Source organism: Leucoraja erinacea, chromosome 35 (genome assembly GCF_028641065.1).
Source record: "Leucoraja erinacea ecotype New England chromosome 35, Leri_hhj_1, whole genome shotgun sequence".
Classification (NCBI taxonomy): domain Eukaryota; kingdom Metazoa; phylum Chordata; class Chondrichthyes; order Rajiformes; family Rajidae; genus Leucoraja; species Leucoraja erinaceus.
The window spans coordinates 813,640-830,014 of NC_073411.1; the positions used below are offsets into that span (position 1 = coordinate 813,640).

At 51.1% G+C, this 16,375-nt stretch overlaps 1 protein-coding gene across 3 annotated transcripts in view; it reads right to left on the bottom strand.

Moving 5' to 3' along the window:
• Nucleotides 1–2,166: 2,166 nt before the first annotated feature.
• Nucleotides 2,167–16,375, bottom strand: part of dmtn (dematin actin binding protein) — a 91,066-nt gene continuing 76,857 nt past the window's right edge. For all 3 annotated transcript variants that reach the window (XM_055661979.1, XM_055661978.1, XM_055661981.1), the window contains 3 exons: nt 12,979–13,044; nt 7,654–7,734; nt 2,167–2,720 (listed from right to left, as the gene is read on the bottom strand). In XM_055661979.1, the coding sequence (XP_055517954.1) occupies nt 2,662–2,720; nt 7,654–7,734; nt 12,979–13,044 (206 nt within the window). In that variant the 3' untranslated portion in view covers nt 2,167–2,661. The remainder of the gene's footprint in view (nt 2,721–7,653; nt 7,735–12,978; nt 13,045–16,375) is intronic.

Consider the following 16,375-nt stretch of genomic DNA (forward strand, 5'->3'; position numbering starts at 1 on the left):
CCAAAACGCCACCTATTCCTTTCCTCCGGTGATGCTGCCTGATCCACTGAGTTACTCCAGCATTCTGTGTCTGTCTTCAGTGTAAACCCGCATTTGCAGTTTCTATGTAACATGTTAGCCGACCTTCCAGGCTCCCCAAGGCCAGTAAAGGGGCAGTCACAGTCACAGTCACCTCCGGGCAAGGTGCCTGTGCCCAGCTCTCTGCCACCCACCCCAGGGCAACCCCTGCCCCACTGCTCTGACACTGAGTAGACACTTCAAACACTGCTCCCAATAGTTTAGTTTAGAAACAGGCCCTTTGGCCCACCGAGTCCGCACCGACCAGTGATCCCTGCACACAAACACTATACTACACACACTGGGGGCAATATTTACATTTATATCCAGCCAATTAACCGACAAACCTGTGTGTCTTTGGGAAGAAACCAAAAATCCCAGAGTAAACCCACGCAGTCACAGGAAGAACATGCAAACTCCGTACAGACAGCATCGTGGTGAGGATCGAACCCGCCTGCTCAATGTTGCACCACACACCACCCTCTTGCTGTAGCATGTGCCTGCTGCTGCTTCACCCACGCAACCAACCCGTAAATATTCACACACAGCGTTTGGAAGAAGAAAGAGATTTATTCTGGATCAGTGGGTGAGTGATGGATAACAAGCTGGGAATGTGTGTGGTCTGGTGCCCTGGGGTAGGGAGCCGAGACTGGAGGGCATGGGGGCACAGTGACTGGGGGTACAGTGGGGATGGGGGGATGGGGATGGGGGTACAGTGGGGATGGGGGTACAGTGGGGGGGGTACAGTGGGGATGGGGGTACAGTGGGGATGGGGGATACAGTGGGGATGGGGGTACAGTGACTGGGGGTACAGTGGGGATGGGGGTACAGTGGGGATGGGGGTACAGTGGGGATGGGGGTACAGTGGGGATGGGGGTACAGTGGGGATGGGGGTACAGTGGGGGGATGGGGGTACAGTGGGGGGGGTACAGTGGGGATGGGGGTACAGTGGGATGGGGGTACAGGGTGGATGGGGTACAGGGGGTACAGGGGGGTACAGGGGGATGGGGGTACAGGGGGATGGGGGTACAGGGGGGATGGGGGTACAGTGGGGATGGGGGTACAGGGGGTGGGGGTACAGGGGGATGGGGGTACAGTGGGGATGGGGGTACAGTGGGGATGGGGGTACAGTGGGATGGGGGTACAGTGGGGATGGGGGGGGGGGGTACAGTGGGGTGGGGTACAGTGGGGGGGTACAGTGGGGATGGGGGTACAGTGGGGATGGGGGTACAGTGGGGATGGGGGTACAGTGGGGATGGGGGTACAGGGTGGGGGTACAGTGACTGGGGGTACAGTGGGGATGGGGGTACAGTGACTGGGGGGGGATGGGGGTACAGTGGGGATGGGGGTAGTGGGTGGATGGGGGGTACAGTGGGGATGGGGGTACAGTGGGGATGGGGGTACAGTGACTGGGGGTACAGTGGGGATGGGGGTACAGTGGGGATGGGGGTACAGTGGGGATGGGGGTACAGGGGGGATGGGGGTACAGTGGGTGGGGATGGGGGATGGGGGTACAGTGGGGATGGGGGTACAGTGGGGATGGGGGTACAGTGGGGATGGGGGTACAGTGGGGATGGGGGATACAGGGGGTACAGTGGGGATGGGGGGGTACAGTGGGGGATGGGGGTACAGTGGGGATGGGGGTACAGTGGGGATGGGGGTACAGTGGGGATGGGGGGGATGGGACTGGGGGTACAGTGGGGATGGGGGGGGATGGGGGTGGTGGATGGGGGGCAGAGATTGAGAGATTGACTGGCGGAGGGGAAGGGCAAAGAGCGTCTCTGGGTGTGAGGGAGAGCATGGGTATAGAGAGGGGATGGGGGGCATGGGGGTGGGGGGGGTGGAGAAGGGTGACACCAAACACCTGGGGCACAAGCCATGGGCACAGAGCAACTGAGGGGTGCATAGAGACAGGGCGAAGGTGTAGGGATAGGAGAGGGGGGCGGGTACAGTGTAGATGGGGGATGGGCGCAGGGGGTTTGGGAGGGGCAGGGCATGGACATGGAGAGGATCGGGCAGATTCAGGGGGACAGTTACTGTGGCAGCTACACTGGGCACAGGGAACTGTTGGTGAATTACCAGTGTGGGAGCAGTGATGTGAGCGGGAGCAGTGGGTGTGGGCCAGTGGTAGTGAGCGGGCAGCAGTGGGTGTGGGTCAGTGGTAGTGAGCGGGCAGCAGTGGGTGTGGGTCAGTGGTAGTGAGCGGGCAGCAGTGGGTGTGAGTGTAGGTGTGGTGGTCCGTGAGGGCAGGCAGCACACCCCATTCAAATCAGAAACACCCTCACGTCAACTCCACCCCCGCGGAGAGGGGCAAATAAATCAGTCAGTCAGGTATTGACTGGGACTTGTGCACGATACGGGGGGGGGGGGGGGTCATTATCAGCAGGGTCACTGCCAGCGAGGGGGGGGGGGCAAGAGGGGGGGTCACCACCAGCGGAAGGGGGGTGTGACTGTAAGCAAGGGTCAGCCTGCCAGCACACCCACACACACACACACACACACACACACACACACACACACACACAGTGTACGGGGGGCAGCCTGGTGGGTCAGAAGAGGCAGGCTCTCTTCTTCAACTCAGTCCGTCTCCACTGGGGCAAGCTGTCAAACTCCTGGATGCCCATCCCGAACACCTGCTGGAACTCCTGCACGCTCAGGTGCCGCTGTGGGAGGCAAGGCAAGGCAACTATTTATATAGCACATTCCATACACGAGGCAGACTCAAAGTGTTTCACACAAAAACATGTCATACAATAAAATGAAATAATAAAATGAAATAAAATAGAAGAATTAAAAGAAAATAAAAGCAAAGTTAAAAATGCATTATAAAAAGTGCAAAAGTTGAAAGTGCAATGTAGTTAAGATTTAGCTGAAAGCTAAAGTAAACATAAAAGTTTTCAGTCTTGTTTTAAAAGTGGTCAAAGTTGAGGCAAGTCTTATAACCATATAACCATATAACAATTACAGCACGGAAACAGGCCATCTCGACCCTTCTAGTCCGTGCCGAACACATAATCTCCCGTAGTCCCATATACCTGCGCTCAGACAAAAACCCTCCATTCCCTTCCCATCCATATAACTATCCAATTTATTTTTAAATGATAAAAACGAACCTGCCTCCACCACCTTCACTGGAAGCTCATTCCACACAGCTACCACTCTCTGAGTAAAGAAGTTCCCCCTCATGTTACCCCTAAACTTCAGTCCCTTAATTCTCAAGTCATGTCCCCTTGTTTGAATCTTCTCTACTCTCAGTGGGAAAAGCTTTTCCACGTCAACTCTGTCTATCCCTCTCATCATTTTAAAAACCTCTATCAAGTCCCCCCTTAACCTTCTGCGCTCCAAAGAATAAAGCCCTAACTTGTTCAACCTTTCTCTGTAACTTAGTTGCTGAAACCCAGGCAACATTCTAGTAAATCTCCTCCGTACTCTCTCTATTTTGTTGACATCCTTCCTATAATTAGGCGACCAAAACTGTACACCATACTCCAGAATTGGCCTCACCAATGCCTTGTACAATTTTAACATTACATCCCAACTTCTATACTCAATGCTCTGATTTATAAAGGCCAGCACACCAAAAGCTTTCTTTACCACCCTATCTACATGAGATTCCACTTTCAGGGAACTGTGCACAGTTATTCCCAGATCCCTCTGTTCACCTACATTCTTCAATTCCCTACCATTTACCATGTACGTCCTATTTTGATTTGTCCTGCCAAGATGTAGCACCTCACACTTATCAGCATTAAACTCCATCTGCCATCTTTCAGCCCACTCTTCCAACTGGCATAAATCTCTCTGTAGACTTTGAAACTCTACTTCATTACCCGCAACCCCACTTATCTTAGTATCATCTGCATACTTACTAATCCAATTTACCACACCATCATCCAGATCATTGATGTACATGACAAACAACAGTGGACCCAACACAGATCCCTGTGGCACCCCACTCGTCACTGGCCTCCAACCTGACAAACAACCATCCACCATTACTCTCTGGCATCTCCCATTCAGCCACTGTTGAATCTATCTTGCTACTCCACCATTAATACCCAACCATTGAACCTTCTTAACCAACCTTCCATGAGGAACCTTGTCAAAGGCCTTACTGAAGTCCATATACACAACATCCACTGCTTTACCCTCATCAATTTCCCGAGTAACATCTTCAAAAAATTCAAGAAGATTAGTTAAACATGACCTTCCAGGCACAAATCCATGTTGACTGTTCCTAATCAGACCCTGTTTATCTAGATGCTTATATATATTATCTCTAAGTATTCTTTACATTAATTTGCCCACCACTGACGTCAAACAGGTCTATAATTGCTAGGTTTACTCTTAGACCCCTTTTTAAACAATGGAACAACATGCGCAGTACGCCAATCCTCCGGCACTATTCCCGTTTCTAATGACATTTGAAATATTTCTGCCATAGCCCCTGCTATTTCTACACTAACTTCCCTCAATGTCCTAGGGAATATCCTGTCCGGACCTGGACCTGGACCGGTCTGGTCTTAAATCTTCAGGAAGTTTATTCAAGCTATTTGTTGCATAGTAACTAAATCCTGCTTTCCCATGTTTTGTATTTACTCTGGGAATCACTAACAGATTGGTTTCAGAAGATCTTAGAAGGTCTAGAAGGCTTATATAGTGGAAGCATGTCAGTGATATACTTTGGTCCTAAACTATGTAGTGATTTATAGGTGAGCAGCAGGATTTTAAAATCAATTCTCTGACATACAGGGAGCCAATGTAAGGATTTAAGAATTGGTGTAATGTGTTTAAATTTTTTGGTCTTTGTTAGAACTCTAGCAACAGCGTTCTGAACAAGCTGTAGCTGCCTGACAGTTTTTTTCGGAAGACCTGCAAGGAGACCGTTACAATAATCTAGCCTGTTAGTAATAAAGACAGGGAAACAGACACCACTGATACCCCAGCAGTAGCAAGCATAGTGTTCACACTCCCCCTGCTCCTCCCACTCCCCCTCCCCATCCCATTCCCCCTCCTGCCCCTCACTCCCCTTCCCCAACCACACCCCCCTTCCCCAACCACACTCCCCCTGCCCCACACTGCCCCTGTCCCACACTGCCCGTCCCACACGCCCCACAAAATATCAGAAAATATTCTTGACTTCATTGTGCCCCACATGGTCCTGTCACAGAGTCACATTGTGACACAGTGTGGAAACAGGCCCTTCAGCCCAACTTGCCCACACCGGCCAACATGTCCCATCTACACTAGTCCCACCTGCCTGCGTTTGGTCCCTATCCCTCCAAACCTATCCTATCCATGTACCTGTCTAACTGCTTCTTAACCATATAACCATATAACAATTACAGCACGGAAACAGGCCATCTCGGCCCTACAAGTCCGTGCCGAACAACTTTTTTCCCTTAGTCCCACCTGCCTGCACTCATACCATAACCCTCCATTCCCTTCTCATCCATATGCCTATCCAATTTATTTTTAAATGATACCAACAAACCTGCCTCCATCACTTTCACTGGAAGCTCATTCCACACCGCTACCATTCTCTGAGTAAAGAAGTTCCCCCTCATGTTACCCTTAAACTTCTGTCCCTTAATTCTGAAGTCATGTCCTCTTGTTTGAATCTTCCCTATTCTCAAAGGGAAAAGCTTGTCCACATCAACTCTGTCTATCCCTCTCATCATTTTAAAAACCTCTATCAAGTCCCCCCTTAACCTTCTGCGCTCCAAAGAATAAAGCCCTAACTTGTTCAACCTTTCTCTGTAACTTAGTTGTTGAAACCCAGGCAACATTCTAGTAAATCTCCTCTGTACTCTCTCTATTTTGTTGACATCCTTCCTATAATTGGGCGACCAAAATTGTACACCATACTCCAGATTTGGTCTCACCAATGCCTTGTACAATTTTAACATTACATCCCAGCTTCTATACTCAATGCTCTGATTTATAAAGGCTAGCATACCAAAAGCTTTCTTTACCACCCTATCTATATGAGATTCCACCTTCAAGGAACTATGCACGGTTATTCCCAGATCCCTCTGTTCAACTGTATTCTTCAATTCCCTACCATTTACCATGTACGTCCTATTTTGATTTGTCCTGCCGAGGTGTAGCACCTCACATTTATCAGCATTAAACTCCATCTGCCATCTTTCAGCCCATTTTTTCCAAATGGCCTATCCAATTCTATCCTATCCTATCCTATCCAATCCAACTCTATAGATTTTGGAAATCCTCTTCATTATCCACAACACCCCCTATCTTGGTATCATCTGCATACTTACTAATCCAATTTACCACACCTTCATCCAGATCATTGATGTACATGACAAACAACAAAGGACCCAACACAGATCCCTGTGGCACCCCACTAGTCACCTGCCTCCAACCCGATAAACAGCCATCCACCATTACCCTCTGGCTTCTCCCATTCAGCCACTGTTGAATCCATCTTGCTATTCTGGCATTTATACCCAACAGTTGAACCTTCTTAACCAACCTTCCATGAGGAACCTTGTCAAAGGCCTTACTAAAGTCCATATAGACAACATCCACTGCTTTACCCTCGTCAATTTCCTTATTGCTTCTTAAATGTAGGGATAGTCCCAGCCTCAACTACCTCTCTCTGGCAGCTTGTTGCATACACCCACCAACCTTTGTGTTTGGAAAGGTACCCCTCAGATTCGTATTAAATCTTTTCCCCTTCACCTTAAACCTATGTCAATTGGTCCTCGATTCACCTACTCTGGGCAAGAGACTCTGTGCATCTACCCAATCTATTCCTCTCATGATTTTATACACCTCTGTAAGATCACCCCTCATCCTCCTGCGCTCCAAGGAATAGAGACCCAGCCAACTCAACCTCTGCCCATAGAACAGACCCTCTAGTCCTGGCAACATCCTGGCATCCTGTCCTTGAAGCCCTGATCCCCCATGCCAGTGCCCTGGGCCAGTATTGCTAGGGGGGGTGGGGCATGCCAGGGCTCTGGGCCAGTGTTGCCAGGGGGGGGGGGGGGGGGGGGGGGGGGCATGCCAGCGCTCTGGGCTCTAGGGGGGGGTGGGGCATGCCAGGGCTCTGGGCCAGTGTTGCAGGGGGGGGGGGGGGGGGGGGGCCAGTGTTGCTAGGGGGGGGCATGCCAGTGCCCTGGGCCAGTGTTGCTAGGGGGGGGGGGGGGCCAGTGTTGCCTGGGCCAGTGTTGCCAGGGGGGGGGGGCATGCCAGCGCTCTGGGCCAGTGTTGCTAGGGGGGGGCATGCCAGTGCCCTGGGCCAGTGTTGCCAGGGGGGGGGGCATGCCAGTGCCCTGGGCCAGTGTTGCTAGGGGGGGGGGGGCATGCCAGTGCCCTGGGCCAGTGTTGCCGGGGTGAGGGGGGGGGGGGCATGCCAGTGCCCTGGGCCAGTGTTGCTAGGGGGGGGGGGCGTGCCAGTGCCCTGGGCCAGTGTTGCCAGGGGGGGGGGGGGCATGCCAGGGCTCTGGGCCAGTGTTGCCGGGGGGGTGTGGGGGGGGGTGGGGGGGGGCATGCCAGGGCCCTGGGCCAGTGTTGCTAGGGGGGCATGCCAGTGCCCTGGGCCAGTGTTGCCAGGGGTCGGGGGATCATTACCTCCAGCCGGGGCCGGTCCACTCCGTGCGGCAGGTTGATGCTCCTCATGCTGCTCCCCTTCAGCAGCTCGTACGGGTAGATCTACCGACAGAGAGGCAACAGCATTAGGTACATCTCACCCGTACAACCCAACTCATCTCATCTCACCACGCCACATGTTTACACTGAAGGTGGCGAGTGGTTTGTTAGTTTAGTTTAGTTCATTTTAGTTGAGTTTTGCTCAGTTCAGTTTAGTTTAGAAGGTTCTCAATCTTCCTTCCCTCTGGAGATACTGCCAGTCCCACTGAGTTACTCCAGCATTTTGCGTCTATCTTTAGTTTAGTTTAGAGACGTATCATTGCAACGGATACATCGACCACCGAGTCCACGCTGACCATCGATTACCCGGTGGTGTTGGAAGCAGATGTGGAGGCGTATAAGAAACTTTTGGATAGGCACATGGGTATGCAGTGATTGGAGAGATATGGATCGCGTGCAGGCTGATGGGTGTTGGTCTTGGCATCATGTTGGGCACAGACATTGTGGGCCGAAGGGCCAGTTCCTGTGCTGTACTGTTCTATGTTCCATAGATGGGGTGAGGTGGACATCCTCTGGCACCATGGCCTTGATAGATAGCTCCTCCAGCAGGTGAAGGAGCCGTGCCCACCCATTCCCCCAAACCCCAACAATGATCTGTCTGTCTTCACCCTCCCTGCCCCACCACCGAACCCCGAGTACTGCCCGCTGATGGGACAGTGTGGGCTGTGTGCTCAGCCCCCTGCTGTACTCACTCTATACTCATGACTGCGTAGCCAGTCACAGTGCGAACTCCATCATCAAGTTCGTTGACGACACCACTATTGTGGGACGTATCACTGATGGGGATGAGTCAGAATATAGAAGAGAGATCGAGCAACTGTCCACATGGTGCCAGCGCAATAACCTGGCCCTCAACACCAGCAAAACCAAGGAACTGATTGTGGACTTTGAAGGAGTAGGAGGGGGACCCACAGCCCCATTTATATCAACGGGTCAATGGTTGAAAGGGTCAAGAGCTTCAAATTCCTGGGCGTGCACATCTCTGAAGATCTTTCCTGGTCTGAGAACACTAACGCAAATATCAAGAAAGCTCATCAGCGCCTCTACTTCCTGAGAAGATTACGGAGAGTCGGTTTGTCAAGGAAGACTCTCTCAAACCTCTACAGGTGCACAGTAGAGAGCATGCTGACCGGTTGCATCGTGGCTTGGTTCGGCAATTTGAGCGCCCTGGAGAGGAAAAGACTACAAAAAGTAGTAAACACTGCCCAGTCCATCATCGGCTCTGACCTTCCTTCCATCGAGGGGATTTATCATAGTCGCTGCCTCAAAAAGGCTGGCAGTATCTTCAAAGACCCACACCATCCTGGCCACACACTCATCTCCCTGCTACCTTCAGGTAGAAGGTACAGGAGCCTGAAGACTGCAACAACCAGGTTCAGGAATAGCTACTTCCCCACAGCCGTCAGGCTATTAAACCTGGCTCGAACAAAACTCTGATTATTATTAATTATATACAGGGACACATGACAATAAATTAACTTGAACTTGAACTTGAGTGTGGGGGGGACAGGAGGCACTCCGACCACTTGCTCACTGCCTTATCCACTGGGAGGAGGAGTTACAATTGCATCCTAAACAGGGGCAGCAATGAGCAGGGACCTCAGCAAGGACTGTCAGGTCAGATATGTTGATGCAACCAAAATGGCAGTGGTCGGGAAATTAGTTTAGAAAGTCCAGAGAGAAGGGATTGAAGTACTTTTTGTTAGCCATGGGGTATCAGTGGTTACAAGGAACTGTGGATACTGGTTTACAAAGTGCTGGAGTAATTCAACAGGTCCAGCAGCATCTCTGGAGAACATGGATAGGTGACCCTTTTAAAACGTTGTAACTCCCACTCCCATTCCCACACTGACCATTCTGTCCTGGGCCTCCTCCTTTGTCTGAGTGAGGCCCAGCGTAAATTGGGAGGAACAGCACCTCATATTTCGCTTGGGTAGCTTACACCCTAGCGGTACGAACAGCGGAGTCAAGGGATATGGGGAGAAGGCAGGAACGGGGTACTGATTGGGGATGATCAGCCATGATCACATTGAATGGCGGTGTTGGCTCGAAGGGCCGAATGGCCTACTCCTGCACTTATTGTCTATTGATTTCTCTAACTTCAAGTAACCCTTACTTTCGCTCTCTCTCCATCCCTCCCCCTCCCCAGTTCTCTGACCAGTCCGACTGTCCCCGATTACATTTTATCTTTGTTGGTTTTGTTGTCACCTTCTCATAGCTAACAATGGTTTATTCTACATGTTCCTTGATCTCTTACACTTCCTTATCTGAGTCTCCCTTGCTCAGTCTGAAGAAGGGTCTCGACCCGAAACGTCACCCATTCCCACTATCCAGAGATGCTGCTTGTCCCGCTGAGTTACTCCAGCATTTTGTGTCTACCTTTAGCATAAACCAGCATCTGAAGTCCCTTTAATTTTATCTGCCTATAATTATGTGGGGGGATTTATACGTAGTCTGGGGCTTGGTTTGAGGCTGGGATTGTGGCGCAGATGCCCAAGGAGTTGAGTTTAGTTTGATGAAGATCGTGGGAGAGATATAGTTCTCGACCATGCACGAGCAATGACCACGAGTATGATTGAAACGTACTTATACAAGAAGAAGCTTTGATGAATGATCTTACTGCTTTGTACTTCAATAAAGAAACTATTAATCAAGAGACTGTTTCTGGAAGATTCATCTTTCGACGGCAGTGAATGTCTTGTGGAGGGCTTGCGGGTGCGTATAGATGACCTTCTGATCCACACTCATCCACAGTGACTATTGACGGCTATACCCCTGAGACATTGTCAAAACTGTCACTTTAACATGGATAGGTGATCATTTGGATCGGGACCCTTCTTCAGACTCCAGTGTGGCTTTCTGTACAAGGATTCCCATCTCAATATTTAGATTGCGATTTTGTGAGGTGACTGAGAGATTGATGGTGGCAGAGCCATAGACATTGTCTATGTGGATGCTACACGGCCCAACATGGTCGGCTGGTTAGAACGTTGAAGCACATGGAACCCAAAGGGAGCTGGCTAATTGAAGAAAGACTGGCAGACTCGGCTTGTACTCGCTAGAATTTAGAAGATTGAGGGGGGATCTTATAGAAACTTACAAAATTCTTAAGGGGTTGGACAGGCTAGATGCAGGAAGATTGTTCCTGATGTTGGGAAATCCAGAACAAGGGGTCACAGTTTAAGGATAAGGGGGAAATCTTTTAGGACCGAGATGAGGAAAACATTTTTCACACAGAGAGTGGTGAATCTTTGGAATTCTCTTCCACAGAAGGTAGTTGAGGCCAATTCATTGGCTATATTTAAGAGGGAGTTAGATGTGGCCCTTCTGGCTAAAGGGATCAGAGGATATGGAGAGAAGGCAGGTACAGGATACTGAGTTGGATGATCAGCCATGATCATATTGAATGGCGGTGCAGGCTCTAAGGGCCGAATGGCCTACTCCAGCACCTATTTTCTATGTTTCTATGTTTCTATGGATCCATATTGATTTGGATGATGGGGGACAAGAGGTGGAGGGGTGTTGTTGGGATTGGAAGTTGAGCGGTGTGTAGTAGAGATTGGTGCAGGGACCCTTGTTATTGATGATATAAACTAGAAATCAAGAACTTGGATGTGAATGTCCGAGTTACTATCAGTACGTTTGCAGGTAACAGGAATGTTGTGGATGGTGAGGAAGAGTGTCTCAGGTTATAGAAGACGTGTGAGTTGGAACGTTGGGTGGTGCATCTGACAGATTTAATTTAATCCCAACCAATGCAAGGGAACGCATTCTGGAAAGTCAGAAAGGTAGATGGTTTACAGAAAATGGTGGGGCACGCACAGAACTGTTGATCTCAGTCCATCAAAAGCAGTAACACAGGTGGATGTGGCGGTGATGGGGACCAATCTTCACCTCATCAGGACCTCTGCGATTCACATTCCTGCCCCCAGGGGGCTGCCAGGTGTCCGGCCACCACCAGTACATTGCGTACTCAACCCTCTGGGGCCCCTGTAACCCCGGGGCCACTGTAACCCCTTTGGCCTCTGCACCCACCCAGCTTCTCTACCCACTGTACGCACAGGCCTCTATACCCACCTGGGTCCAAACACCACCCCGGCCTGATCTCCGGGACCATCATTGGCATTTAATAAATCGCCCCCCAAATCTGCGGGTACCTTGTGGGGAAGGGGCGTTTGGCATTGAACAAAGTGCTGGAGGAACTCAGCAGGTCGGGCGGCATCTGGGGTGGGAATGGACAGATGACGTTTCAGGTCAGGACAAGGCAGGAAATGCATGAGTTGGGGCATTACGCTGGGACTGTCCAACACACGGGCCTGACTGCACCCGGGCAACTGTGGGCAGTTCTGGTCACTAGGGTGAGCTAGCATTGGGGGATTAGCGAGGAGATTCACCTGGATGGGAGAGCTAGGACAGGCTGGGCTTGGTTTCCCTGCAGTAAAGGAAGCAGAGTGGTGAGCTGACACAAGTGGGATATAACGGTACAACTGGTCTCTACGCAGCGCCAGAGACCCGGGTTCGATCCTGATCTTGGGTGCTGTCTATGCGGAGTTTGCATGTTCTCCGGTTTCCTCCCACATCCCAAAGACGTGCGGGTGTGTAGGTTTATTGCCCGCTAGTGTGTAGGGAGTGGATGAGGAGGTGGCATTACATGAAACTAGTGTGAATCAGTGATCGATGGTTGGCAAGGACTCGGTGGGCCGAAGGGCCTGTTTCTATATCTGTATTTTTCAATCAAGTAACAATATTATGAGAAGTAGTCAGAATCTATATCCTTGATTACTTTCTTGATTAGTACAGGTGTCAGAGGTTATGGGGAGAAGGCAGGAGAATGGGGTTAGGAAGGAGAGATAGATCAGCTATGATTGAATGGCAGAGTAGACTTGATGGGCCGAATGTTACTATTTCTCAGAACCTTCTGATCCCAGGGTAGGGGGATCAAAAACAAAGCATATGTTTAAGGTAAGGGAAGGGGTTTGAAGGAGTTCAGAGGGGTGAGTATTTTATACCAAGAGGGTGTGTTATGTGGAAGTCAGTGGCAGGGGAGGTGGTGGGAGCAGACACAATTGCCATGTTCACCATGTATTTAGACAGTCACTGGGACAGGCAGAGGGGCAGAGGCGGATGGATGCAGTCCCAATGTGGGCAAGTAGGATTGGTGCAGATGGGGAAATGGGGCAGCACGGAGTGTGTGGGTCAAAGGGCCTGTTTGAGTGCTGTGCGAGTGTGTGCGGCCCCCATCCTGACCTTCAGCTCCAGCATGGTGGGCAATGAGGTCCCTCGGTCCATCCTCCCCGTCGCACTGTCCTCGTTCTGCAAAGACAGAATTATAGGCAACAAATCCACACCCTGGGCTCAGCGTCTGAACTTGCCAACGTCCCGGGACCCAGCTGTAAACATGCACCGTGCTGGAGACAGTTGGCAAGGCAGGCAGGCAGGCAGGCAGGCAGGCAATGCAAACGGCATGTAGTGCAGGACCAGGCAGGACCTTCACCATGAATGGCAGCACTCTGGGGCGGGTTGTAGAGCAGGGGATTCAGGAGCACAGGTACACAGGGACACAGGTACACGGGTACACGGGTACACAGGGACACAGGGACACAGGGACACAGGTACACAGGTACACAGGTACACAGGGACACAGGGACACAGGGACACAGGTACACAGGTACACAGGGACACAGGTACACAGGGACACAGGTACACAGGTACACAGGGACACAGGGACACAGGGACACAGGGACACAGGGACACAGGGACACAGGTACACAGGTACACAGGGACACAGGTACACAGGTGCACAGGAGCACAGGGACACAGGTGCACAGGTACACAGGTGCACAGGTACACAGATACACGGGTACACAGGTGCACAGGAGCACAGGGACACAGGTGCACAGGTACACAGGAGCACAGGTACACAGGTACACAGGAGCACAGGTGCACAGGTACACAGGTACACAGGAGCACAGGTACACAGGTGCACAGGTACACAGGTGCACAGGTACACAGGTACACAGGTACACAGGGACACAGGTACACAGGTGCACAGGTACACAGGTGCACAGGTGCACAGACGGGTACACAGGTACACAGGTACACAGGTGCACAGGAGCACAGGTACACAGGTACACAGGTACACAGGGACACAGGTACACAGGTGCACAGGTACACAGGGTACACAGGTACACAGGTACACAGGTACACAGGTACACAGGTACACAGGTACACAGGAGCACAGGGACACAGGTGCACAGGTACACAGGAGCACAGGAGCACAGGGACACAGGTGCACAGGTACACAGGTACACAGGAGCACAGGTACACAGGTACACAGGTACACAGGTACACAGGTACACAGGTACACAGGTACACAGGTACACAGGTACACAGGTACACAGGTACACAGGGACACAGGTACACAGGGTACACAGGTACAGGTACACGGGTACACAGGTACACAGGTACACAGGTACACAGGTACACAGGTGCACAGGTACACAGGTACACAGGAGCACAGGAGCACAGGTACACAGGTACACAGGTACACAGGTACACAGGTACACAGGTACACAGGTACACAGGTACACGGGTACACAGGTACACAGGTACACGGGTACATGGGTACACAGGTACACAGGTACACAGGTACACAGGGTACACAGGTACACAGGTACACGGGTACACGGGTACACGGGTACACAGGTACACGGGTACACAGGTACACGGGTACACAGGTACACAGGTACACGGGTACACAGGTACACGGGTACACGGGTACATGGGTACACAGGTACACGGGTACACAGGTACACAGATCCCCCTCATCCTTCTAAACTCCAGTGAATACAAGTCTAGTCTTTTCAATCTTTCCTCATACGACAGTCCTGCCATCCCAGGGATCAATCTCGTGAACCTACGCTGCACTGCCTCAATCACAAGGATGTCCTTCCTCAAATTAGGAGACCAAAACTGTCCACAATACTCCAGATGTGGTCTTGCCAGAGCTCTATACAACTGCAGAAGAACCTCTTTACTCCTTTACTGAAATTCTCTTGTTATGAAGGCCAACATTCCATTAGCTTTCTTCAGTGCCTGCTGTCCCCTGAAAGTGGCATCACACTTCAGCTGCCAGGACTTGAGGGCCTGAGCTACAGGGAGAGGTTGAGCAGGCAAGGACTGTATTCCTTGGAGGGCAGGAGGACGAAGGGTGACCTTATCAGGGTGTATAAAATCACCTGGGGAACAGATAGGATGAATGTATGAAGACCTTTTCCCAGGATAAGGGGAATCAAAGATGAGGTTTATGTTTAAATTGAGAGGAAGAAATGTTGAAAAGGGACTTGCGGGGCAATGTTTTCACACAGGTACACAGGTACACAGGTACACAGGTACATGGTGGGTGCATGGATGAGCTGCCGAGACACTAGGTGAAACAAGTGCAATAACAACATTTTGAACATCGAACAATACAGCACAGGAACAGGCCCTTCGACCCACAATACCTGGGACAAAAGTGTAGTTAAGCCAACTCTTATCCATCTCCCTCCATTCCCTGCGTGTCCATGTGCCTTTCCACAAGTCTCTTAAATTACACTATTGTGGATATGGGCTAAATGTGAGAGAATGTGACTAGTGGAGATGGGGCATGTGGGTCAGCATGAAAAGAGTGGGCTGAAGGGCCTGTTGTTGTACTATATGATTCTAACTATCATCCCGCCAACATAGTGGGGGAGCATACAACAGAGAATCAGTTTACAAGAATGATCCCAGGAATGAGTGGGTCAACATATGATGAGTGTTTGTCGGCACTGGGCCTGTACTCGCCTGTATTGGGCCTGTACTGTATTTGGGGGAACTTCTTTACTCAGAGAGTGGTAGCGGTGTGGAATGAGCTTCCATTGGAAGTGGTGGAGGCAGGTTCATTGGTATCATTTAAATATAAATTGGATAGGCATATGGATGAGAAGGGAATGGAGGGTTATGGTACGAGTGCAGGCAGGTGGGACTAAGGGGAAAAAAAAAATTTGTTCGGCACGGACTTGTAGGGCCGAGATGGCCTGTTTCCGTGCTGTAATTGTTATATGTTTTATGGTTATATATGGTTACTGTACTGGGCCTGTACTGTACTGGTCCTGTACTGTACTGGGCCTGTACTGGGCCTGTACTGTACTGGGCCTGTACTGGGCCTGTACTGTACTGGGCCTGTACTGGGCCTGTACTGGGCCTGTACTGTACTGGGCCTGTACTGTACTGGGCCTGTACTGGGCCTGTACTGGGCCTGTACTGTACTGGGCCTGTACTGGGCCTGTACTGTACTGTGCCTGTACTGGGCCTGTACTGGGCCTGTACTGTACTGGGCCTGTACTGTACTGGGCCTGTACTGGGCCTGTACTGTACTGGGCCTGTACTGTACTGGGCCTGTACTGTACTGGGCCTGTACTGGGCCTGTACTGTACTGGGCCTGTACTGGGCCTGTACTGGGCCTGTACTGTACTGGGCCTGTACTGGGCCTGTACTGGGCCTGTACTGTACTGGGCCTGTACTGGGCCTGTACTGTACTGGGCCTGTACTGGGCCTGTACTGTACTGGGCCTGTACTGTACTGGGCCTGTACTGGGCCTGTACTGTACTGGGCCTGTACT